Raw genomic sequence first — 26,471 nt, 5'->3', positions numbered from 1 at the left:
AGTGGATTTAAGGAAAAAGAGCGAGAGAGTGTATGACAATTGGACAAGAGCATGTTTGCTATTGTAGTCAGCAGCTCCTGTATACCCTCTTTTTCATGGACATACAAGTTACTTCTGTTTTCAAATCATATGTCATTAGTCAATAATAAAGCCGTTATCTTCTCATGGATAGTTTAGTTAATTTGATATTGGTTTATTACTAAAATAAACTCACTCATCTAACCAAATATGTCTCTTACATGGTGCACAGTGGCTCAGTGATTAGCACTGCTGCCTCACAGCACCAGGATCCCAGATTCGATTCCAGCCTTGGGCAAGTGTCTGTGTGGAGTTTGTACATTCTCCCTGTGTCTGCGTGGGTTTCCTCTGGTGCTCCGGTTTCCTCCCACGGTTACAAAGATGTGCAGGTCAGGTGAATTGGCCATGCTAAATTGCCCATAGTTTTAGGTGCATTAGTCAGAAGGAAATGGATCTGGGTGGGATACTCTTTGGAGGGTCGGTTTCCACACTGTAGGGAATCTAACCTAATCATTTCAAAACCTGATTAGAATCCTCATGTTCTAATAACAAATCTTCGCATCTGATAAGAAAGGAAAAATAAAAATCTTTGTATTTCTCATCTTTCGAGAAACTTCCCAAGCCGATTAATCAGGGTGCTTCTAAGAGCAATTACCCTTCTGATTAATCTTAAGGTGAATTTACTTGCAATAATAATTTTTACCCTTAAAAGAATAGGCTTGACACCACGTAAATTTCCCTTCATAGCAGGATACCTAAACAGTATCTGGAACAAGATACAAATAGACATTGGCCTAGAGGATATTATAGAGTGAACGTGGGATGATTTGTAAACCAGGATGGTCATTTATTAACAGCATATTAAGGCATCCAAAGCCAGTGAAGGTTGACAAGAGAACACAGATGAATGACACAAAGTGGCAAAATTCCAGATGAAATTAGAGTTCCATGACCCTTTTTTCTAACTTTGAAAATATTTTTAAAGAACTTTTATTTACTTTGTGTCTTCATCTTCTAGATTCCTTGCATGCTAAAAAAGGTTTTCAGTTGCTGATAAACATTTTTTTAAAAGTCTGACTTCCAATCTAAAGCATAAACTCTTCAGAACAGACACATTTTTTAAAAAACCACTAAACCAGCAAGCAGCTTTGTCAAACATGCCAACGTGGCAGCCTCCAAGTCTGCTGTGGTTTGTCCACAACATAGTAAAGATAAGGTCAATTCATTTCTGGTCAAAAGGCATATCGCAGTTGAAATGTTAATTCTCTCCAAAGAGGCTGGCTTGACCTTCTGAGCATATTCTGTTTTTGTTTTAGGCCAACTTAATATGTTTGAGACCACGTTTGTCAATTTTTGTTGCCTAATGTAAATGTTCCCTGTGTGTTTTTTTGTTTCCTTTTTGTTATTTTCAAGGAATGTGCCAAGCTTGGCTCAAACAATCTACTGCAAGGTCTGTACTTAAGTCACTTTTGAACCGCCACTCAAAGGTTATCAGAGCACTGATGATGTTGTCCCCTCTGAATTTTCCTTTGTAACAAGTGCATGTCATTTATTTCCCCCCCTCTATAACTAGATATAGCAAGCATTAGAAGCACAATTGCATTGTATAAACAGAACGGTGAGGGAAATTGTTATATAAATATATTTGGATGATTCACATGTAACTATTTTGTCCTTTTTATAAGATTATAGCCACGCTTAATCATTTTGCACAGCTGCTGCACAAAACAGCATGAGTTATTAACCCAATTTCTATAAAGGTTGCAAAAACCTTCACAAGTAATTTCATGTGAATTGTAAAGCACCACACATCAGTTTGATTTCCTTCAGTGTCTCTCCTTTGGTTCACAGACAGCTGCAATTTATTTTTTTAATATTGGTTTTTATAGTTCTCCCAACGTTTCTTTACTGCAAATGTGACACTTTTCGATCATTTTTATGCTATTAGCCTCAGTTCTGCTTAATGTTATTGGTTCTAGCCACATTTTCCATGCTTGCTTATTAGTTTGCTCTGAGTCCACATCTCAGTTTGTTAACAAACGATTCCTTTTGGTCAACAGGAATATAGAAGGCTACACATGTTGCAACAAATTTTTTCCGGAGTCAGTAAACATATGAATTTTCCTGTGTTTCATCTAGTGTCTCTAAGAACTAACAAAAATCTCAATGAGTACATTATAACTTTAAAATAGTTTCAAATCACCAGATAGAAACTGTATTATAGCTGTTTCTCGGAGTCCCAATCTCTTCTAACCTCTTCCATCAGGCAGAAGATACAATTTCAGACCTAATGTTGATCTTAATTTTTGTGCACCTTCTTTGCAGCCATAACTTTCTATTCCTCACTTTGTTCAATCACCCTTTAACCTTTGTATGGTATGACCTGCCTGTATTATGCACAAAAGACAACTTTTCACTGTACTGAGGTACATGTGACAATAATAAATCAAATCAAAAAGGTTTGGTGAAGTTAAAATAGGGAAGCAAAGTTCACACAGCTAACTTAATGCTAAGCTCTTTAATCAATATTTATGCATCAACAAACAATTGGTTCTCAGCTGAGAATTTATTTGGAACTTATTGCTGTGGATGGGAATTGCAACAGATTTTTGAGCAGTCTGACCAAATCTGGAGTTTTTAAATAAATGTTGGCCAAATCCAGGGACGATTTCTGACAGATGCAATTTTTGCCAGGAGAGGAAAGTGGATAGTCCTGAAAATGTTGAAAAACCTGCATTCAGCGGCTCTATTTGAATTTTGTGCCAAGTTCAAACAGGCTGCAGTTAAACTGTTCCAAAGACCCTAATTCACAATCGATGGTATAGACATAAATATTCTCAAAGGGCAGATATGTTCTGTTTCAGTGTCCTGATCTGAAGTTGCTTCTAATCCCTGTTCTTTAAACATGAAAGAGGCCAGCTGCGGTTGTCTGTGAGAAACATTTTAAAATCATCTGCTGGACTGCTTTGATGGCCATCAGGAGATGGTTCGCAAAACTTATTGCATTCTGTTTGGTCAATTTCAATAGAAGTCTTTCTTGGCATTACCCAAGGATGATTATCATGTTATTACATTGGGCAATGATATTTGTTTTAATCCCCATATGATGCCTGAATTTGCTCATGCTGGATAGATGAGTAGGTTTTGAGATTGCGTAGTGATGTGCAGTATCATGCATTGGCTTGGATCTCAGTAACAGTTTGGTTTAGAAAGTAGATGCACACCATGTTTTATCTTTAGATATTTACCCAATTTCCTTTCGAAGGCTACGTATAAAGCTGTTTCCGTAGCTGTCTGAGCCTGGCATGCTCCAGGAAAGCTAGTTACATGGAATTACATAGAACCTGGAGGTGACATGGGTTTGAGCCATACAGCAGCAATTGCAGAAAGCTAAGGCTGGATGCCCTAACATATTGTAAAACAACAGGGACTACGTCCCAGAGAATTGAGTTGGGTCTCCTTACCAAACTGCTTTGTCATTATCCTGCCCTATAACTACCAGGATTCGTTTGCAGGAACGGTAGGCCCAACTCTATCCTTTCCCCTCTTGCCTGGAATAAAAATTGGGCTTGACAAAGCCCTTTAAACTGAGGCTCGTCTGTTCAGTCGGGAAATTTCGCTACTCAAGCAATTTACCTCGGTAGCAAATATATAACCCATGGTCTTTGTTTTACTATATTTTCAGCCCCTAAATTTTATCAGAACTTGTTTTCTTTGACTGCACCACCACAGCTGGTGCACTGCAATACTGCCTAATCCCAGTCCACTCCAAAAATAAAAATCTTACCCTACTGTATTCAAATTGTTAATACTTCTTTGAAAGCCTCCCTATCCCTCTATACAGTCCCCAGCAATGCTCATTCCACACATTCTGAGCTACTTGAATTATGCCTGTGTCCAAGCATCCTTTCCCATGCTCCAAGTACAGAACTTTCCCACGTCAAAGTTTCTGCTCATGTTCCAAATAATGCTGCCCCAGATTCATTATTGTCCCACTGCACAGTCCGTACTCCCATTATTGGCATCCCCTACGATCAGCACGAAAATATTTGTGCATTAGCGTCTCTAAAACTAGACTGTTCAGTCTAATTGGTTATGCTTTCCATGAGTTTCGTCCCGCTATACTTCAACTAACCCTATTAGCATATCTTTATATTACTGTCTCCCTCATGCAATTAAGTAGAAGCTGGATAAACACGTTTCTCCTTCAGATATGTATATTATTCTCTTTGTGTAATATTGAATCAGTATCTGCAGTTGTCAGTTTGCTGTAGTAAGGCTGGTTACCCAGAATTATATATAACATGCAGAGTAAAACAGGTTGTTTGGCCCAACCTATCCAGGTTTGTGTTTATACTGGAAGTCCCCAGACTACGAACGTTTTCCATTTTTTTTCTACTGTTTGCAAGCCTAATTTGTGCGTAAGTTGGAACAGATATGGGCTAATTAGTCCACCTGTTTGTTAGGACGAAACATTGCGTAAGTCAGATTTTGAAAAATAATTTTTAAAAATGAGAAGTTGGAGGTCGGTTCGTAAGTCGGGTCCTCGTAACCCGGGGACTTCCTGTAATCCATTTGAGTCTTTACCCATTCTTTTATATCAGTAAAATCCTCAACTTCCTATCCTGTCTCCTGTTTCCCTTTAAAAACATCATGTTATTCAACTCAAGTTCTACGTTCTTGCCACTTTGTAGATAAAGAAGTTTCCCCTGAATGTGGGTGTAGTTGGCAGGGTTAACATTTATTGCTGCTCCCTAAGCTGTTAAAAAGATATGACGAATCTGCATTTTGGTGCAAGTTCCAGGTTTTTAATACAGTAACAGTGAAGGAATTACCATAAGTTCCAAAGTCATGATGGTGGATAAATTGGAGAGAACCTTAAAGTTGGTGGCGTTCTCGGCTGCTTGCTTTCTAGATAATGGAAATAATGAATTTAGGAAGTTCAGCAAAAGAAACCTTGCTGAGTTGCTGCAGTGTTTCTTGTAGATATTGCACTGATGGTGATATCCTTCAAGGAGATTGTTGTTTTCTGCATGATTTGATTTTCTTGGGTGGTTGGAGCTGCACTCATCCAGGCAGGTGGAGAATATTACATCAATCTCCTGACTTGTGCCTTATAGATGATGGATAGGCTTTTTGATGAGTGGGTGAGTTATTTGCCTCAAAATTCACAGTGGCTCACCTGCTTTTATGGCCACAGTATTATGTGCCTAGTCTCATTAAATTTCTGGTCATTCATCAGTGCCCATGATGTACGTAATGGTGCTTGCTTTATTAGATGTCAATGGGAGGGGGATACATATAGAGATGTTCATTACCTTATACTTGTGTGGCAGGAGTGTAATCTGCCAGTTATCTTCCTAAATCTGAATGTTGTCTAAGTCCTTCTGCTTGAACAGAAGCTGCTTCATTAGTTGAGTTGTGAATTGAGTTGAGGGGCGGCACGGTGGCTCAGTGGTTAGCACTGCTGCCTCACAGCACCAGGGTCCCAGGTTCAATCGCCAGCCTTGGGTGACTGTCTGTGTGGAGTTTGCACATTCTCACCGTGTCTGTGTGGGTTTCCTCCAGGTGCTCCGGTTTCCTCCCACAGTCCAGAGATGTGCAGGTCAGGTGAATTGGCCATGGGAAATTGCCCATAGTGCGAGGTGCAGAGGGAAGTGGGTCTGGGTGGGTTTCTCTTGGGAGGGTCAGTGTGGACTTGTTGGGCCAAAAAGGACCTGTTTCTGCACTGAAGGGAATCTAATCTAATCTAAAAATATGACCAAACGGAAAATATCTCCAATTCTAACCTGTTACAACAGTAAAGGTCATGAAGGAAGGACCCTTCATGAAATTGCCCTGCAAAACTCCTGCGGTAGTGTCCTTGTTGAAATATTTGGTGTCCAATAACTGAAAGACAGTGATTTTAGACAAGATTTTTAGCTCAGGTCGTGGATGAGGTTGTAAGTTTGCTCGTTGAGCTGGTAGGTTTGTTCTCAGACGTTTCGTCACCATTTTAGGTAACATCATCAGTGAGCCTCCTGCGAAGTGCTGGTGTTCTCTCCTGCTTGCTATTTATGTGTGTTGGTCTGCTGTGGTGGGTGAAATCATTTCCAGGTTTTTTTTTCTGGGAGGTTAATAATGAGGTCCAAATCGATATCTCTAAAATCACAAATGCCTATGGGTGCAATACGCTCAAATTAGCCCGAAGATGGAAAACTATCCGACTGAGCACCACCCGCCAACAACTGTACTTCCTACCCAAATGCCTCAGGAAACAGGTATTACCATGATGTGTCAAATACAAAACACCTCTCAACACCCCAACTCTCAACACCAGAAGAACAGCGGACCAGAAGGGCCGCAGGATGCTACAAGAAATAATAAATGATGCTCACAACCAACTCCACAAATACAAATGAGAAATTTTGCACCAAAATACACTCTACACTAATGCGAATGACCATGAATGGACAAGTACGCTAGAACGAGTCAACACTAAACAACAACAGACCAAGACAATGAAAAGACTAGCCCTACAAGAAAAACTGGCCAAGCTCACGCACAGCAATAACACGGATGATTCAGAGACTTGGATAAAGAACCTGTCAGGCTGACCACACTCAGACACAGAAAAAGCCATCCTAGTATGAGGGATGAACTTCAACCACAGGGATGCAGACAAAAGCAACTTCTGAGCAGCTCTGGAATCCTCCCTGAAAGATAATGGACTTACAGAAGAAATCCAGCAGGCTATCATACAGACAGTAGCACCGACACTAAGCAGAAAGAAAGAAGGGAACCGCCTTAACACACTGGAAAGGAAAGCCCTGGAACGACTCAGAAAAGACAAAGATTGTAATCCTACCGGCAGACAAAAGGCACATGACCGTCATCCTGAACAGAACACAATTCTTTGAAAAAGCAAACACTACCCGCAGATACTGATACCTACCAACAGGTGGCGATGGACCAGGCTCCATAGCTAGAAAACCATATTACAGCATTCCTAGGGAAACTTCACATGACAGGTGAAATTAACAAGGCAAAGAATGAAAGCTGATCGATCTAATACACCCTGTTTCTATGGGTTAGCAAAGGTACATCAACAAGGTCCATGTGATCACCAATATCAGGACTCTTAGCAGAAACAGTTCTGCATAGGTTAGAATGAACAGCCCTTCCCACTATCCAGCTCAAGCTTTGGGTCCACTATTTGAATGACACCTTTGTCATCACGAAACACAACAAATTAAAGGAAACCCACAAACACATAAAGAACATCCTTACTGGTATAACATTCATCAAAGAGGAGGAGAACTACAACAGACTCCCCTTCCTAGACACGGACAGCTGCACACCATTGTTTACGGGAAAGACACACAAACTGACCAGTCACTCAACTACAAGAGCAATCATCCCAACACCCATAAACGGAGCTGCATCAGGACGAGCCACAGGAACTATGAGAAGCCAAAGAAAAACCACCAGTACAACGTATTCAGGAACAACAGGTATGCAATGAGCAAAGTCTGCCGATTCCTACACAACAAACCTAAACACACCCAGAGAGTCTAGCCACCCAGCCATACATTAAAGACATCTCTTAGATGACGACCAGTCAACTCCAGCCCCTAGCCATCATGGTAGCCCACAAACCTACCACCACACTGAAACCAGTCCTGGTGAATTTAAAGGACCCATACCAGCAACTAGCAGAGAGAACGTCATATGCAAATTATCCTGCAAGGACTGCAACGAACATTGCATTGGACAGACGGGCAGGAAGCTAGCCACCAAGATACATGCGCACCAACTAACCACCAAAAGACATGACCAACTATCATTGGTATCCACACGCACAGATGAAGAGGGGCTCCAGTTTTACTGGGACAATACATCCATCCTGGGACAGGCCAAACAAAGGTATGCATGGGAATTCCTAGAGGCCTGGCATTAAAATTGGAAATTCATTAACAAACACATCGATTTGGACCCCATTTACCAACCTCTCAGAAACAGAACCGGAACTAATACCACCCACAACAGACCAAGACACACAAATAGCAAGTGGGACAGAACACCAGCACTTCGTCAGGGACTCACTGATGATGTTACCAAGCATGGTGATGAAATGTCTGACAACAAATCCCCCAGTTCATCAAGCAAACTTACAATCTAACTCAAACATTTTATACTCTGCTATGTACGTCCAGCCAAAGGGAAAGAGTTCCCCTGATTCCCATTGCACTGCTTCCAACACAAAGCACTCCAACACAAAGCACTCAAACACACGAAACCCTCGTGCTGCTTTATCACTCACGCACCTTTTACTTCTTTCTCACTCCAGTAGTCTCTCATCAACCACTCACTGCCCTTCCCTATTTACTGCTTACTCATTGTCATTGCAAACATTCGCTGTATTCTTTGCAGAACAACTTTTTGTTTTCATACAGCTGCTTCACTCATTCATTGTGCTTCAGGTGCAGCATTCAAATTATTATGAAGAAAAGCATGAGAATAACTCAGATAAATATTTATTTGCATGGAACTGATGAGCTTTCTTTCACACAGAAAAGGTAAGAGTGACGGTAAGGCAGAATTGCACAGTAGCCACTTTTTGTCTGATTTATGCAATTGTATCATTGCCTCTAATTGTACTTTAGTAAGATCTGGGCAATGTGCATCAGAGAGATAGGAACCCCACACTAGCATCAAGACATAAGTGATGCATGGCGTGTAGCTTCTCTGACACCATTCTGGTTCTCCTATCCTGAATTTTCATGCCTTTCTCTACTTGTTGCTCATCCTTACTGTCCCTTATGCCAGATGGCCAAAATGTACCACTTCCAGGAAGGGTCCTAATTTCCATGCCTTTTCCATCATGTTGAGCTTCACAAAGTTAAACAACAGCAAATCATAACTAATGAGTGATTTTACTTGCTCATTACTTCTTTATATAAATCAATAGCTGGAAAGAAACTGAAAAATAGCTAAGCCTTTAAGGAATTAGCTAGCGATCCTGACAGAGCAGTTAAAAGAATTTATCAAATATTTTTCATTCCGTTTTCTTGTCAGTTTAAACAAAATTTTATCAATTATAAATTTCACAATAATGATTACATTTACTCATTCAATTGTCTTCTGTGTCTTTTAGTTCCTTCTTCAAATCTTTTGCTTCAAAGCCTCGGTCTATCTTGGAATCGTGGACTTTGAACGGACATTATTTTCCAGAACAGGTGAAGGGAGTCACCAGACAAGTCTGCGGATTCTGAGCATGTTCAGAATTTCCCAGAATGCATCAATAGGCTTCTCTTGCTTCCATGAAGAATGGTGTCTGTCTGTATCCTGTGGGTTTCTTTGGTTTACCTGAAGAGTATTGAAACATCACTGGAGATTGAATTTCCACAGCTTTATTTCAAATATTAAGTGTTTGAAATAATAACTACGCTATTTGCTATTATTAACTGCCCAATGATTATCTAGTGTGAGACAACATTTGTGGTTAGCAGCGTCTGTTTTCTTTTGTTTTACTATGCAAAATAAAGATTCTTTATCAGAAATAGATTTCTTTTTCTCATGGGAAAAAGTGCTATTTGTTTATTTTTCCACCTGATTTAAACCCAGCTGTGAGGTGGCTTTGAACAGCAACTATAATATGGACTCTACAAAAGCAGATAACTCTTTGTTCTTAATTCTGATAACTCCATCTGTATTGGGAATGTGGTACTAATTCACACCAAGTTAGAAGCACACAAATTCTTTTTTTGTAGCATGTTTCACTACATTTTAGCCACATCTAGTCAAAAATCGAGTAAAATCATCCACCTTAAAGATGTTATGCTATCTGTGGTATGTTCTTAGGAGTTGAGATGGCTGTTTAAAAACATTTTAGTAATAAGATAGCAAAAGATAACAATCCAAAGATGTACAGGTTAGGTGAATTGGTCATGCCAAATTGCCCATAGTGTTCAGGATGTATAGTTTAGGTGCATTAATCAAGGATAAGTGTAGAATAGTGGAATAGAGAAATGGTGGCTTACTCTTTGGAGGGTTTTCAGTGTGGATTTATTGGGCCAAAAGGCCTGTTTCCACACTGTAAGGATTCTATCATTCTATAAATTCTATCATGACTCGTGCTGAAATATTTCCCAAATGTACATAAACATTTATGAACATATAAACTTCGGTAGTAGTTCTCCAATACATTTGTACTCTGCACGCATCAAACCAGTGACACTTACCACTGAACATAAATTCAGCATTGCAATCTCTCTGGCAAGGATTTCGCCTCCTTTGGTCTTGCTGCTGTATCACAGCTAACTGAAGTATTCTGTACTGAACACTTCCAGCGTAGATGTGGAGTGATGGCACCAGGCTCCAGTCAGCCAATCACATTGAAGGATTTGCACAGAGTCCCCTGCTTCACCACCACAACCGGAAATTAAAATAGAGCCAGTTTTTTTTTTTAAGACACAGAGCAGTTTAAGGAATGCAACATATAGCATGCAAGTTTTAGCTAACATATTCTGATTTTTAAGTTTTATTTTGAAATGACACATAAAATAATCTACTAATCATTTAACAGCTTCCCACAATTATAAAATTAATTTTTCAGTGTCAGTCAATAAATTTTATTAATCACATTGTTATCAAAAACACTGTTGTTATGGACCAGGCCAGACCCCTCACCACATTTCAAGAAGGCAACCCTGACCCTAACTTTTCTAGTTGTTTTAAGCAGATGTAAAATGGGTGTTCCAGGAGTGAATCAGCTGGTCAGACCACTTCGTTTTAAACAAGAGTCCTGAATGAAACACAAACAGCAAAAAAACAGAATACCGATAACAGCCTCTCTGAAAACCCAAGAGATCATCCCAACTTAAGGATGCTGTTCCCAATGTTTGCGACAATCCCCGTAAACGCCCCTTGACACAAAAGGAAAAAGCAAACACAAGTTCTTACAGGATAGAAGGCGGAGAGAGTACTAGCCTGGACCTGCTTCTGTAGATCCAGCAGGTTTTTTTCCACTCCTTAAAAAAAACCAGAGTAAAGCTGAACTGGGAGAACTAGCCACACCCCTTTCATTGTACAAGTGTTTTATTTAAAACTTGAAAACCTCTGCCTGATGCAGTGTCTGTTAGCTATTATCAAATTGGCCCTAAAACCCTACACCCCAAACGTTTCGGAGTCTGTGTTATTTATGACCTGTCTTTAAAAAAGCAAAGGACTGCATAACCTTATTAAAGGAGCAGCTTTGTCAGAACAGTGACAGCTGATTGAGCAAGATGCAACTATTTATATGCTTTTCAACAACAATTTGGGGCAGAAAATTTTAAATTCTCTTTGATTTCAGCAATTGTCTGTTTTGTCCATGACCATAATTCCAGGATTTCCATGCTAATCAATCAATATCCAGATGTTGCTGTCATTTTCAGAGGAAAATAACTGCAGATGCTGACTGTTCAATATCAAACAACACCCTGCTCTCCCACAAAATCTAGTACAGGTTCCTCTATCACGCAATGGTTGCATTCTTATACAACCTCGTGTTATCGAAAATTCATGCTTTAGAAGCAGCAATTAGTGTTGCTGATGTAATCACGTTACAATCAATACATTTTTAAAATTTGCATCTTAGAAACTGTGTCCCCAATTCAGCAATCACATTACAGCAAATTCGTGTGAATGAAACTCGTGTTATAGTAGAACAACCTGTTTATTTTCTCAACTCAACCAAAAGGTTTGACTTTATTGAACATTAAATTGGAGTCTGTGTTCACAGGTGTTGGAGATGCATCTTCATGTGCATCTGCTTCCTTAAGCCATTGTGAGCACCATAAGATTTCATGAAGATAATGCACTGATATACTGCTTTGTATCCAGTAACTGCTACTTGTAGCTGGAGATCTTGAGAGGCTCATAAGGCATTCCATGGTATAGGTAGGAAAAGGGAAAACCGTGTTAAGCCATCTAATTATATTAATCTCTCAAAGAATTCTCATAGCCGTAGTGGCCGAATGGTGGTGTACAGTTCCAAACAATTGGAGTGGACTTGGGATATGTGGATGCTTGCATCTCTGACTGTATGGTCAAATATCATTTTGTTTTGCTTTTTTCTAACTTTGTATTGTAAAAAAAAATGGCAATTATCACATGTTGTTCAAGTTGCTTTAATCAAAAGGGTCACTGTGAATTGCAGACCATCTCAATAAACATCATAATTAGAATTCCCCGCTCTCCCCGGAAAAGTACAGAGCGATACAGCACTTACCTGGCCAGCTTCCTTCACATACGAATAATCAGACCATTGGCTATGTAGTATGTGTTCTGCTCTTCCTCCATTATTGGGAGAAGCCTAAAAATATTAAGCCCGTTCAAATACAGCGTTATGAAGGTGTAGAGGTGTATATTATATCTTTGAGAGTTGAAAAGCTAGCAAGGACTGAAAAATCACAGAGGGTCCTGAACAAAGTAAAAGTGTAACACTTGAGAAACAAATAGCTGCAGGAGAATTGCTATGAAACAAAAAGAAATTCAAATTCGGGCAATCGGTTTAAATTTTGCCCCAAGATACCAAAATCCAATCAAGTTTTGAATTTAATATTTTGATAATATTAAAATCAATGAAATGATCCAATGTTTTGGGGTATAAAACCAGACATTGTGAACAGTTAGAGGGAGAACTGCTTAGCCACCAACAAGAACAGTTAGAGGGAGAACTGCTTAGCCACCAACAAGTACAGAACAGCTGTCTGAAAGGTACCTATAAGCTTGTGCAGTGGAACATTGAAACTGACCTAGAGAAAACTCTGCAGAGGAAAATCTACAAAGGAGAATTGACAAAGCTGACTCATTTTTGAAACGTGATTTTATTTTTGTAAATTTTAATTAGGATTTTTTTTATCAGACTAGTATTGGATAGTAGGAGGTCAAAGACAGGTTTAAGAGAAAGGAGTCAGAAACAGTTGTTGGTTTTAACATTCTCTGGACTTAAAGAATAAAATTGTTAATTTGTACTTTAAATAGTGACCTCTGGGATAGTTCTTTGCCTCTTGAATTTTATCAGATTATGGCATGAGGTGATTTTTTTTTCCTGTGTGGCTGATTTAAGTTAGCAGAGGGGGTTTACCCTATATTGTAACACCAAATAGGAGTGTTGCTGTAACGAAGGTATATCTAGCAGATCGTTTGGTTTTGCTCATGAAAAGTCTGAGAACGCACTCTTTTCTGATCAGAATTTTATAGCACAGAAACAAACAGTTTGGTTTAGCTAGTTAATGCAGTGTTTATCCTCCACTCAAGTTTCTTTTCTCACTTTCCTTCTATGCAGTAACTGATATGCTTTTGTTATTTGTTGATGGAAAATGGATGTGCATTTTCCTTGCTCAGTCAGCATTTACTGCCCATCAGTCATTCCCCTTGAGAAAGTGGTGGTGAGCTCTCTTCTTGAACCTGCACTCCATGTGCTGAAGGTAGATCCGTAATGCTGTTTGAAAGAGCATTCAGAGTTTTGACTCCGTGTGAGTGAAAGAACTGTGATATTGTTCCAAGTCAGGAAAGCCAGTCAAAGAAAAGCTGGTACTGCCAATCCTGAATTTACAGGTCAGATAACACAGAAAAAGAAAGCTTATGACAGTCACAGAAAAAACTTAATACAGGTCTTTCTGCTATAATGTGTGTTTTGTTAACAGAAATTCACTGTAAGGTGATTGACGAATTGGGAATGCTGTTTCTATAGTGCAAACTTTTAAAACATGTAGGCTGTATGCGATTACGTTGCCAATACTTTAAGCACTGTTTCTAAAGCGCAATTTTTCTATAGTAAGGGGTTGCACAAGAATGCAACCACCATGTTATAGAAGAACTGCCTGTACTATAAAAAGCCAACAGAACGAAATAAAGTATGGGGTGAAGTAAAAAGGGAAGTTAGAAAGATCAAGAAATGATATGAAAAACAATTGGCTAGTAAAATCAGAGAAAACAAAGATATATTTTACCGAAACACTAAGAGCGTGAGGATGTCTGAGTAAAGAGTAAGGCGTGTGGTATCTTGAGCATGGATATAGAAAATATGGGAATGGTTCTTAATATTTTGTGTCTGACGTAACAAAGCTGAGGGATGTCACTGTTAAAGAGCAGTGTGAGTATGCTGAATAAGAAGGGAATCACTGACCTACTAGAAGATGAATAAATCACCAGGGTCAGATGAATTGTATACTGATGAAAGCCACAGAGGAAATAACAGAAGCTCTGAGGATCATTTTCCAATCCTCACTAGATACAGGTGAGGTACCAGAGGACTCGAGGTGTGCAAATGTAGTACTGTTTTTTAAAAAGTGATGCGGGGAAAGACCAAATAATTTTTGGCTGGTCAGTCTGGCCTTAGTAATGGGCAAATTATTTGAATCTATTCTGAAAAACAGGATTAACTTTCACCGTGGGAGTAGACTATGGTAAATTGATTCAAAATCAGGTCAGCAACAGGAGAAATGAATGTTTTTGCAAATGCAAAGCAGTTTCCAGTGGCATCCCATAGGGCTCAATGTTGGTTCTCTTGCTCTTTGTTGTATGTATTAATGATCTGGACTTAAGTGTGGAAGGCTTATTTGAAAAATTTGCAGACGATAGTGTAGTTGATGTTGATGGAGAGTGACGTATCTTTTAATCAAGTTGAGGATCACTGCCTCAACCATTAAACTGAATTTCAAATTCCAGATGTTCTTTGACATCAAGCTCTGCCCTCCATATCAAGATAGCATTTGATGGTCACTCTCACCCCATCACCTCAGGAGTTTAGGTGCTCTATTGAAGACATTGGCTGTTGACTCTGGAATGATACCACCGGTATGGTTGAGAGGGCAGAAAAGTGGAAGTGCTTTTGGGGAGGGCGAGCAAAGCAAGGGAAACACAATAAATGTGAGTAAAGGAAGTAAGAGACTTGTAAATGCATGTCCACAGGTCCCAGGAGATGTTATTACAGGTAGATGAGGTTAAAGGATGCACTTGATACAGAGTAGTTTCCTTCATTGGATGAGGGATGGAAAACAAAAAGCTGGATACATTGCTCGAACTGCAGAACACTGGTTAGAACAAAGCTAGAGTTTGTATACAGTAGTAGTCAGGAAGAGTATAATTGCTGTCAAGAGTGTGCAGATGATGTCACCAGGAATTGATCATTGCAGCCATAAGTAAAGATTTGATAATCTTGGATTTTTTTTTTCCTTAGAATAGGGGAGGCTGAGGCATGGCTTAATTGAAATATACAAAGTTACGAGGCCTTGGATAGCGTAGACCAGGAAGACCTGTATCTGTAGTGGAGAATTAAGTTACCAAGAGGCACAGGTATAAAATGGTTGGTAGAAGAATTAAAGGGACACAAGGCAAAATCTTTTCACCCAAAGGATAGTGTGTGTCTGGAATTTGCAATCCAGTTTAATGGTTGAGGCAGTGATCCTCAACTTGATTAAAAGATACGTCACTCTCCAAGTGCTGTCATGTGAAAGGCAACACATCAGGTACAGGAAGGTGTGATGAGAACTTGAAATGAGACTTTTTTGGTCCCACGTGGATACAGTGGGCTGAATGGCCTTTTTCTGGAGGTTAATAGTTCAAGTGACAGGTGGGACAAGTTTAGTTTAGGATTATGTTCAGCATGGGCTGGTTGGATCAAAGGGTCTGTTTCCATGCTGTGTGAGATTGGGCTTATAGGGAACTTGCAGGTGGTGATGGTGATGCTTCCAAGTGTCTGTTGTCATTTTCCTTCTGGTAAGCGATCAAAGATTTGCATGACGCTTTTGAAGGAGCTGTGGGGAGTTACTGCAGTGTATCTGGATGATGTCCAAGTTTTGCTGCCTAGGGAGATGCACTGCTTCACAATCTGAGGAGTTGCAAATGGTGTTGAACATGATACAATCATCCGCGCATATCCCCACCTCTGATCTAATGATGGAAGGAAGCTTGTTGAAGCAACTGAAGATGGTTGGAGCGAGGATATTATCCTGAGGACTTCTGTATTGTTGTCCGAGAACTGAGATGATTGACCTCCAACAGTCGCACCGATGTTACTTTGTGTTGGTTTTGATTCCCATCAATGGAGTGCTTGATTACGATTGACTCTAATTTTGATCGGGTTCTTTGACGTCAAGCTCTGCCCTTCATATCAAGGTAGCATTTGATGGTCACTCTCACCCCATCACCTCTGGAGTTTAGGTGCTCTATTGATGTTTGGACCATGCTAATAATGAGCTAAGTATCCCTCGCAGAACCTAAACTGAGAATCTGCAAGCAGTTTATTTCTGAACAAGTAACAGTGATGGTATTGTCAACAGCACTCCTGTTGCTTCGCTGATGATCGAGAGTAGACTGATCAACAATAATTGGCTGAGTTGGATTTGTCCTGCTTTTTCTATACAGGACATACCTGGACAATGTTCCACATTGATGGACAGCTGCTAGTGTCATAGCTGTACAACAACTCTCAACTTTTATTCCCACATTACCTACTCCATAGGGCTTACTCTGCATATCAAAAACCCAAAGCAATTCTAACAATAAAATATACTTAATGTTCTTTATTAAAGCATTAACGTTAACTACACAATGCTTACATTTATAAATGACTTGTCCAAAGATTGAACCAGAACAGGTATTAGCCTGTTCTGTTTTAACCTCTCGCTATTGAACAAGCAACCTCCCCAATCTAGCAAAACACTTATTGTGAGGCAAGCTGTTTAGATATTTTCTCATCAACCTCTTCAGAGATGTTATAAAGTCATTCAACACAGAAAGAGACCCTTCAGACCAACCAGATCGTACTGACCAGAATCCCAGAACTAAAGTAGTCACACCTGCCTGAGTTTGGCCCATATCCCTCTGAATATTTCTCATTCATGTACTTCCTAAATGTCTTCTAAACAGTGTAACTGTACTGGCATCCGTCGCTTCCTCTGGAAGTTCATTCTACACATGAACCGCTCTGTGTCAAAAAATGTTATCGCTTGTCTTTTTTAAATCCCACCTTAAAAATATTCCCCATCGTCTTGAAATTCCCCCACCTGAGGGAAAAGACTCCTGCTATTTACCTTATCTATGCTTCTCATAATTTTATAAACCTCCATGAGGTCACTGCTCAACCTCCAACTCTCCAGTGAAAAAAAGTCCCAGACTATACCGTGTCTCCTTTATAACTCAACCTTCAAATTGAAATATCCCGCAGCTTTGTCTCTGTAATAGTTATCATTTTGCACTTATTTCTATTTATTCATCTGTTCTGCTCTGAATGCTATCAATGTTCAGATGCAGAGCCTCCAGTTTTGTCTCTTTATTATTTTTGTAACCTCGACCTTTATCTTTTGATCTTGGCGTAGATTTGTACTGTGTGTATACTTTCATGTTACAGTCTGTTTATCATTTCCCATATTAATAACTTTTTCTCTTGCCTGTCTTTAGTCTAATTTACAACATCTTCTGCAATTTGATTCATGAGACAGGCTGTGATTGACAATGTGGCTTCAGTAATGGTTCAGGCTTTAGATAAAGCAGGCATCACTGAACTCGGTCTGCAGTACAGGTGTAGCATCTAAAGCACAGACAATTCTGTTTTCATGAAACTGTCAAAAAGCTCGAGGCAAATAATTGTTCAGTGCCACGTTTGTCATTAAGTCATAGATTTCAAATCCTACTGAGGGTAGGTAGAGAGAAATAAGCAGTCTTTTTAGAAATAAAACAGTTGAAAAAAGATCAGGAAAATGCAAATGTTATTACACACCTCTAAAGCAGCTGGGACTTGAACCAGAGCCTCCTGGTTCAAACTGTTTTATACTCTTTCCATACAAATGAGCTTTACATTCAAAGTCTTTGACACTACTCAATCTCCAGAAAATGATCAGTTTGACTGCTGGTAAACATCACAAATTTACCATATTTTATGTGTTGATTTGATCAATTAACTCATGAAAACTTGCTTGTGTCGTCTTAAAAGTTCACTTATATCTTGCCATGAATGAATGTTGACGTTAAACTTTGGCTTGTGCTCGCTCTTCACCACTTTTATGTCACCCAATCAATTGTATGATATTTACAAAGCCCGATTCTATGACAATCTCAGATTCAGCTGATAAATAGTCCCCATTATCACATCAGATTTACCATGTCTGTTTTAAACAAGACTTCAGCTTTTCCAATTTGACTGTTCAGTTGCTTGAGTTACATTATTTGATGCAAACAAATATGCACATTCCTTTAGTCTAACACAAATACTTTAAAAACCCATGATTTTTCTAATCATTAGCTTTTCACCGAGTTTCATACATTTTGTCCTTCTCATTTCACTCTAATTTCGTTTTGGCTAACCCAACAAATTTTAGATTAGTATCGAGAGAACAGATTGTCCACGGATGCAGCTAATTCTGGAGCCCAAGCTTTCATTACCATTGCTGAGTGTTGCCAAGGTCCCTCTGCATGTAACTCTATGTTGTCAGCTCTCAGAACCTGCCAAGCTTACACAACAGTGGATACTGATTCATTAGTAGTCTTCAAGATGGAATTGGATAATACATGAAGAGAATTGTAGAGATATGAGGGAAGAACAAGGGACCAGGAGTAAGTGGATTGCTGTTTGAAAAAGTTCATCTTGTTCAAAGGCTGAATTGTAGAGCAGCTTCACACAGTTAAACAGCGATACTCCAAATAAAGATACTCATACTTCCTGTATATGTATTGCTGGTACTCAGCCTTTGCCTGCACTTCATGGTCACAATAATATTTGGCAGGGACACAGATTGTGCCTTTTCTCCTTGTCTCAACGATCTTCCTTCCAACTACGAATACCCTGGATTGTTAGCCATAGTAATGCATTAGTGTTACCAAGAACTAAGCTTTGTATTATATGCCGTCTTTCTCCCTGACAAGGAATGTATCCTGCTTTTATTTCATTTGGATACTGGCATAGAGGCATAGAGTCATAGAGGTGTACAACACAGACCCTTCGGTCCAACTCGTCCATGCCAACCAGATATCCCAACCCAATCTAGTCCCACCTGCCAGCACCTGGCCCATATCCCTCTAAACACTTCCTATTCATATACTCATCCAGATGCCTTTTAAATGTTGCAATTGTACCAGCTTCCACCACTTCCTTTGGCAGCTCATTCCATACACGTACCACCCTCTGCGTGAAAACGTTGCCCCTTAGATCTCTTTTATATCTTTCCCCTCTCACCCTAAACCTATGCCCTTTAGTTCTGGACTCCCCAACCCCAGGGATAAATAGACAAAGTCTTTTCTCTATCTATAAGATCACCCCTCAGCCTCCGATGCTTCAGGGAAAACAGCCCTAGTCTATTCAACCTCTCCCTATAGCTCAAATCCTCCAACCTTGGCAACGTCCTTAAATCTTTTCTGAAACCTTTCAAGTTTCACAGCATCTTTCCAATAGGAAGGAGACTAGAATTCCACCCAGTATTCAAACAGTGGCCTAACCAATGTCCTATACAGCCACAACATGACCTCCCAACTCCTGTACTCAATACTCTGGCCGATAAAGGAAAGCATACTAAATGCCGCCTTCACTATCCTATCTACCTGCAAGTCCACTTTCAAGGAGCTATGAACCTGAACTCCAAGGTCTCTTTGTTCAGCAACACTCCTGAGGACTTTACCATTAGGTGTATAAGTCCTGCTAAGATTTACTTTCCCATAATGCAGCACCTTGCATTTATCTAAATTAAACTCCATCTGCCACTTCTCAGCCCATTGGCCCATCTGATCAAGGATCTCGTTTTAATCTGAGGTAACCTTCTTTGCTGTCCACTACACCTCCAATTTTGGTGTCATCAGCAAACTTGCTAACTATACATCTTATGCTCACATCCAAATCATTCATATAAATGATGAAAAGTAGAGGACCCAGCACCTATCCTTGTGGTGCTCCACTGGTCACAGGCCTCCAGTCTGAAAAACAACCCTCCACCACCACTCTCTGTATCCAAATGGCTAGTTCTCCCTGTATTCCATGAGATCTAATCTTGCTAACCAGTCTCCCATGGGGAACCTTGTCGAATACCTTACTAAAGTCCATATAGATCACATCTACTGCTCTGCCCTCATCAATCCTCTTTGTTGCTTCTTCAAAAAACTCAATCAAGGTTGTGAGACATGATTTCCCACGCACAAAGCCATGTTGACTATCCCTAATCAGTCCTTGCCTTTCCAAATACATGTACATCCTGTCCCCCAGGATTCCCTCCAACAACCTGCCCACCACCGACATCATATTTGATTACTTTTTCCATAAGTAGCATTTGCTGGTGCAAGTCCATAGCTGCATCATTACATGTTAACAAAGCCTTCACCCATATAACTATCATTATCCAGTTTAAAAATAAAGATACTCTTCCCAAGATTGACACCTTGTCCTTATTTCATTGTGACTGTATCTTCATCCTGCTTGCCCAGTTCTAGTGATGCTGGAAATTGATAATAAAAGAGTCATCAGAGAAGCAGCTAGAAGCTCTAAGAAGCAGAACGAACTCCAGTGAGTGAGCAAGAACCCTACCGTAAATGGCCAATACCGAACGGGCTCAGATCCAGGCTGTGGAAATGCTAATCTCTGTAATATCTATAGACACTAAATAAATATTCCATTACCCTCCTGTCAAATAAAATGCACAGGTCGAGAAGGCGACCAGCATGTGCTCAGTCCCCAACAGTACCCTTCCACTAACACACTCATTCGTTTGGCCGAACTGGTCCTCACCCTTAACAATTTCTCCTTTGAATCTTCCCAGTTCCTCCAGACCAAAGGGGTAGCCATGGGCACATGTATGGGCCCCAGCTATGCCTGTCTCTTTATTGGCAACGTAGAACAGTTGATCTTCCGTAATTACACTGGCACCACTCCCCACCTCTTCCTCCGTTACATTGATGACTGCATTGGCGCCACCTCGTGCTCCCACGAAGAGGTTGAGCAATTCATCAACTTCACCAACACATTCCACCCTGACCTTAAATTTACCTGGACCATCTCTGACACCTCCCTCTCCTTCCTGGACCTCTCCATCTCCATTAATAACGATCGACTTGACACTGACATTTTTTTACAAACCCACCGACTCCCACAGCTACCTGGATTACACCTCTTCCCACCCTACCTCTTGCAAAAATGCCATCCCGTATTCTCAATTCCTCCGCCTCCGCCGGATCTGCTCCCAGGAGGACCAGTTCCACCACAGAACACACCAGATGGCCTCCTCCTTTAGAGACCGCAATTTCCCTTCCCACGTGGTTAAAGAGGCCCTCCAACATATCTCGTCCACATCCCGCACCTCCGCCCACAGACCCCACCCCTCCAACCGTAACAAGGACAGAACGCCCCTGGTGCTCACCTTCTACCCTACAAACCTTCGCATAAACCATATCATCCGCCGACATTTCTGCCACCTCCAAAAAGACCCCACCACCAGGGAAATATTTCCCTTTCCACCTTCCGCAACGACCGTTCCTTCTGTGACTACCTGGTCAGGTCCACACACACCCCCCCTCCCATCCTGGTACCTTCCCCTGCCACCGCAGGAATTGCAAAACCTGCACCCACACCTCCTCCCTCACTTCCATCCAAGGCCCTAAAGTTTTACACATCCATCAAAGTTTTACCTGCACACCAATATCATTTATTGTATCTGTTGCTCCCAATGCGGTCTCCTCTACATTCGGGAGACAGGACGCCTCCTTTAGGGAACATCTCTGGGACATCCGCACCAATCAACCACACCGCCCTGTGGCCCAACATTTCAACTCCCCCTCCCACTCTGCCGAGGACATGGAGGTCCTGGGCCTCCATCACCGCCGCTCCCTCACCACCAGACACCTGGAGGAAGAACGCCTCATCTTCCGTGTCAGATCACTTCACCCCCAGGGCATCAATGTTGACTTCCAACAGTTTCCTAATTTCCCCTTCCCCCACCTCACCCCAGTTCCAAACTTCCAGCTCAGCACTGTCCCCATGACTTGTCCTACCTGCCTATCTTCTTTTCCACCTATCCACTCCACCCTCCTCCTTGACCTATCACCTTCATCCCCTCACCCACTCACCTATTGTACTCTATGCTACTTTCTCCCCACCCCCACCCTCCTCTAGCTTATCTCTCCACCCTTCAGGCTGATGAAGGGCTTTTGCCCGAAACGTCGGTTTTACTGCTCCTCGGATACTGCCTGAACTGCTGTGCTCTTCCAGCACCACTAATCCAGATTCAGTGTAGATAAGCAGAGTCTTATAGTTATTGTGCCTCATTCTGCACCCATGTCCCGCAATAAGAATCAAATCTATTCCTAACTTCCCACTTCTTCACCATAACTTTGAAAAAAGGCCTAATATGTTCTCTCAGGCCACAGTTTGACAATACCCCAAGGCCAGATGGATTCTTGCTAACTTCTACAGTTAACTTTAACAGATAACATCAGACCTGATGCAAATTCGGACAAACGGACAGCCAGAATTGTTCATGTTAGGCACAGTTGCTCTCACACATGAAGAGGGCAAGGATCTCAGTACGTGAGCATTATATACACCCAGCTCCACAGCTAATGTAAACCAAATCAGGCTTCTGTGAGGAAGCCACTTTGTAAACAGAAACAGGCATTTATTCAGTTTTGTGTGCCAAAGATGCAGGATGAGCATACCTAATCTGGTATTTTCTATGGATGCTGAGAGGACACTTCACCAATTAGAATGTTCCACTGGTTGGTTCTGAGGACACATAATTTTACTTTAGCAGTCGGCCTTATGTATTACATTGTTCCACAATTGCTGAATCAATTTTATTACAAAATTTTCAACTTAGCAGAAACACAACTACAAGAGGTCAAATCAAGTGAAGCAAAATCTTTGTAGCTCACATCCGAATATGAGAAGTAAAGATAGTATTTATCCTGGATGCTGGAATGTAGTTGTATCTTCCAATCTGTAATAACATTAATTGAGTAAATGCTGTATTCACTTCATAATTGAAGTTTCAACTGGGTTATTTCAGCATTATGATGCACAGTGCCTAATAGACAATATTCCGTTTATTCTGAAATATCATTTCATTCAGCTTATGAACACCGAAGAGGATCCACTTGCACTAAAAAAAGTAGTGTGTATGTGTTCCTTGTACTTAAACTGTTTTGAGTTTTGGAATTATATTCACTAACCTTGAACTGTCCAATAAGATTAGCTGTGCTAAGGAAGGTACAAATCATGTTTCAGCTTCTGACAAAAATAACAACTTTGATGGACAAATGTCTGTGGAGAATGCTTTCAGGCTGTACAGATTTCTGACATTGAGGTTCTTCAGCATTCTTCTTCAGTACTGAAAATGCACAACATCACATTCCCTTCAGGCTTGGGTTGATCTGAAAAGTGAGGAACATTTTTAGTTTCAGAAAAGCTGTTGTTTGTCTTTTTGCCTGCTGTTTTACGAAGCTACCTCATGCACTAAGCACAACCGGGATTTGTGAGCAGTTCTAGTTGACGGCAAGTGCTTTCATCAATGTCTGCCACACATCGAAAACATAAATGCTTCACTGCTGAGAGGACATTTGACACAATTTTACTTTAGCAGACGGCATTGTATGTTACATTGTTCCACAGTTTCTGCATCGCCATTTTATATAGGACATTCAACTTGCTAGGAATGTAACCACAAGAGGTCAAATCAAATAAATTAAAATCGTTGTAGCTGTCACGTGTGTTGCAGTGAATTTGAGAAATAAAGGTAGTAATTTAAAGAAAAGTAGAAAATGAAATAAATTAGACAGTTTTGTGCAGGCTCGCACCATCATAATCTAATGCATGCTTGGATTCTTACGAGGAACATTATAATCATCAACAGAAAGTGAAGCATTCTGTTTTGGATCTAGGCAGCCTTGTAACCAATATGCAAAAATTGGTCAATTTTAAATACTGTTAGAGAATATGCTTAGTGATTTATATGTTTGTTACATATTCCAAGCAAACAGCAAGAACATAAGAAATAGACACAGGAGTAGGTCATCCTAAATGATTGAAGCTGTTGTTAAAGACTTATTATAGCAGGGCTCTTGGATATGTTCAACATAATCGGGCACAGGCAACATGATTTTGTCAAAGGGAAATCATGTTTAACTAATTTATTGGCGTTCTTTGAAGAAATAACTTGTGCTGTGATAAAGGAAACCAGTGGATCTATTGTACTAAGATTTCCAGACTATTTTCGATAAAGTTACCTATCCAAGGTTATTGCAGAGAATAAAGGTTGATGGTGTTGGGGGTAACATATTACCATGTTAGAGGATTAGCTGGTGGGCGGGAAGCAGAAGTTAGGAATAAATAGGTCTTTTCAAGTTGGAATGATGTCACAAATGATGTACCATGAGTCAGTGCTGGGGCCTCAACTCTTCAAAATTTATATAAGTGATTTGGATAAGGGGAACAAGAGGTATGTTATCTAAATTTGCTGATGACACAAAGGCAAGAAAGTGAGTTGTAAAGAGGACGTCAAGATCTTACAAAGGAATATAAATAGCTTAAGTGTATGGACAATGGAATATAATGTGGGAATGTGTGAAATTGTCTATTTTGGCAAGAAGAATAGCAACGAAGCATGTTATCTAATGGTGAGAGGTTGTGGAGCTCTGAGATGCAGAAAGGTCTGGGTTTCCAAGAGTGTGAATTGCAGAAGGTTAGTATGTAGACAGAGTGAGTAATCAGGAAAGCTCATAGAATGTATTACTTTAATGCAAGGAGAATTGAATACAAAGGTAGTGATGTTATGCTTCAGTTGTACAGGACATTGCTGAGACTGCATTTGAAATATTGTGAACTGCACTGGCCATCATACATACAAAGGATGTTAATGCTTTGGAAGTAATTCAGAGGAAGGTTACTAGTCTAATACCTGGAATTAATAGATTGCTTTATGAGGAGAGGCCAAACAGGCTAGGCCTGTATACTGTCGAGTTTAGAAAAATCGGGGTGTCTTAATTGAAGCACATAAGATCCTGAGGAGACTTGACTGGGTGGATGTCTTGTGGGCAAATCTAGAACGGGGGTCATAACTTAAATATAAGGGTTACTCATTTTAGACAGAGATGAGAGGAAAGAAATTCTCTCTGGGTTGAAAGCCTGTGAAATTCCTTGCCTCAAAAGGCAGTGGAAAAAAATTTTTAAATATTTTTATGGCAGAGGACAATAGATTCTTGCTTAGCAAAAGAGATGAAAGATTTTCAGGGGTATGCATCATTCTGGCGCAAAACTCTGGAAAATTCTGTGTTCAGTAATGGATTTGTTATAAATTTCTGTCACATTTTGAATATGCATTAGGAACTGTCTTGAGTTTGACAGCATTGTTCAAACCCACATAATGATTTTGACCAGATTTGTAACGTTTAAAGTTCACCAATTGCTCACTATTTAACAAATCTTTGAATTAGAGAATGGCATAATTGGGGAAGCGTGAGACTTTTGTTTTACAATGGAAGCTGAATTGCAATCCTTCACAGGTGTCCTTACCTGTGCTTCATTGATGTTACAGAAGAGTACTGATTGTCCTCATCCCATTAAGATGGATCATTAAGCTACTTTATTTTATTTGCAGTGAGGAAACATACAGAATTACTCCTCTAATGAGCTTCACACACTTAAATTTTCTTTTGATGTCTTTTATCGGATGTGAAAATCACTGGGTATGGCAACATTAATTGCCATTGCTGAATTGTCCTTGAGAAGGTAGTGGTGAGCCACCTTCATGAACCGCAGCAGATCATTTGTAAGTACTCAGTGTTACTAGGGAAAAGGTTCCCATTTCACTCTGTTCAAGAAAATAAGGAAAGAATTAGGGTAGCAGCAAGAATGCTGGAACTTCAGAAATTAGCCCAGGGAAGACTTAACCCTAACTTGATATGAGGAATGTGAGATTGCAGTTTCCTCTGGATGTGACAGTATGTATACATAATTTATTCTTAAATTTTGTGTTATAATATGTTTAGTTGAATCCATACGGTTGTATTTCTCTCTGTGTATCCCATTATTCCTGTTACTAAACATTCTGCAGTAAGCTGTAGGCATCCTGAAATAGTTGTTTAAGAAATTTACTTCCTGATGTTCTGAATGTAACAGAAATATAAAATAAATATATGACGTAATAGATAAAACAGGAAGAAATTTTCAAGGGCGTAGCAAGTTGTTGAATTCAGTGGCTCACATGGAGGAAAATGCCTGATTTTAATGCAAAATTTGCAAACAAAATAATGGATTTTGGGGCTTGAATATAAAGGAAAAATATCAAATTAGCAAAATATAAAAGAAAAATCTCAATGATGATTATTTTCTGATCCTCTCGTTTAAAGCACTGAGTTGAAAGTCACTCCTCAGTATCCATTATTTTCTTTGTATTATGTTTGATAGTCCATCTCTTATGTACATGGAGAAAGTGAAGGCTGGAGATCAGAATCAA

The 26,471-nt window shown here is 40.1% G+C and overlaps 1 protein-coding gene and 1 long non-coding RNA gene across 7 annotated transcripts in view; one reads left to right on the top strand and one right to left on the bottom strand.

The window, feature by feature from the left end:
* The window catches only part of LOC140493477 (activating molecule in BECN1-regulated autophagy protein 1-like), a 389,583-nt gene that overhangs the window by 357,803 nt on the left and 5,309 nt on the right, over nucleotides 1-26,471 (top strand). The window contains exon 19 of one of the 5 annotated variants that reach the window (XM_072591953.1): nucleotides 9,155-9,494. The exons of the other annotated variants lie outside the window; for them this stretch is intronic. Coding sequence (XP_072448054.1) covers nucleotides 9,155-9,213 — 59 coding nt within the window. The 3' untranslated portion in view covers nucleotides 9,214-9,494. Of the gene's footprint in view, nucleotides 1-9,154; nucleotides 9,495-26,471 lie in introns of those variants that run through there. 5 annotated transcript variants of the gene reach the window in all.
* LOC140493479 (uncharacterized) lies at nucleotides 8,528-11,024 on the bottom strand. Of its 2 annotated transcripts, none has more exons than XR_011963687.1 (3): nucleotides 10,963-11,024; nucleotides 10,242-10,420; nucleotides 8,528-9,366 (listed from the first exon to the last, which is right to left on the bottom strand). It is a non-coding gene; the product is annotated as an uncharacterized lncRNA (long non-coding RNA). The 2 variants fall into 2 exon arrangements; XR_011963688.1 differs by having other exon boundaries at nucleotides 10,242-10,417; nucleotides 10,963-10,989.

This window comes from Chiloscyllium punctatum, chromosome 22 (assembly GCF_047496795.1).
Source record: "Chiloscyllium punctatum isolate Juve2018m chromosome 22, sChiPun1.3, whole genome shotgun sequence".
Classification (NCBI taxonomy): domain Eukaryota; kingdom Metazoa; phylum Chordata; class Chondrichthyes; order Orectolobiformes; family Hemiscylliidae; genus Chiloscyllium; species Chiloscyllium punctatum.
This window is presented reverse-complemented; position numbering and strand designations above follow the sequence as displayed.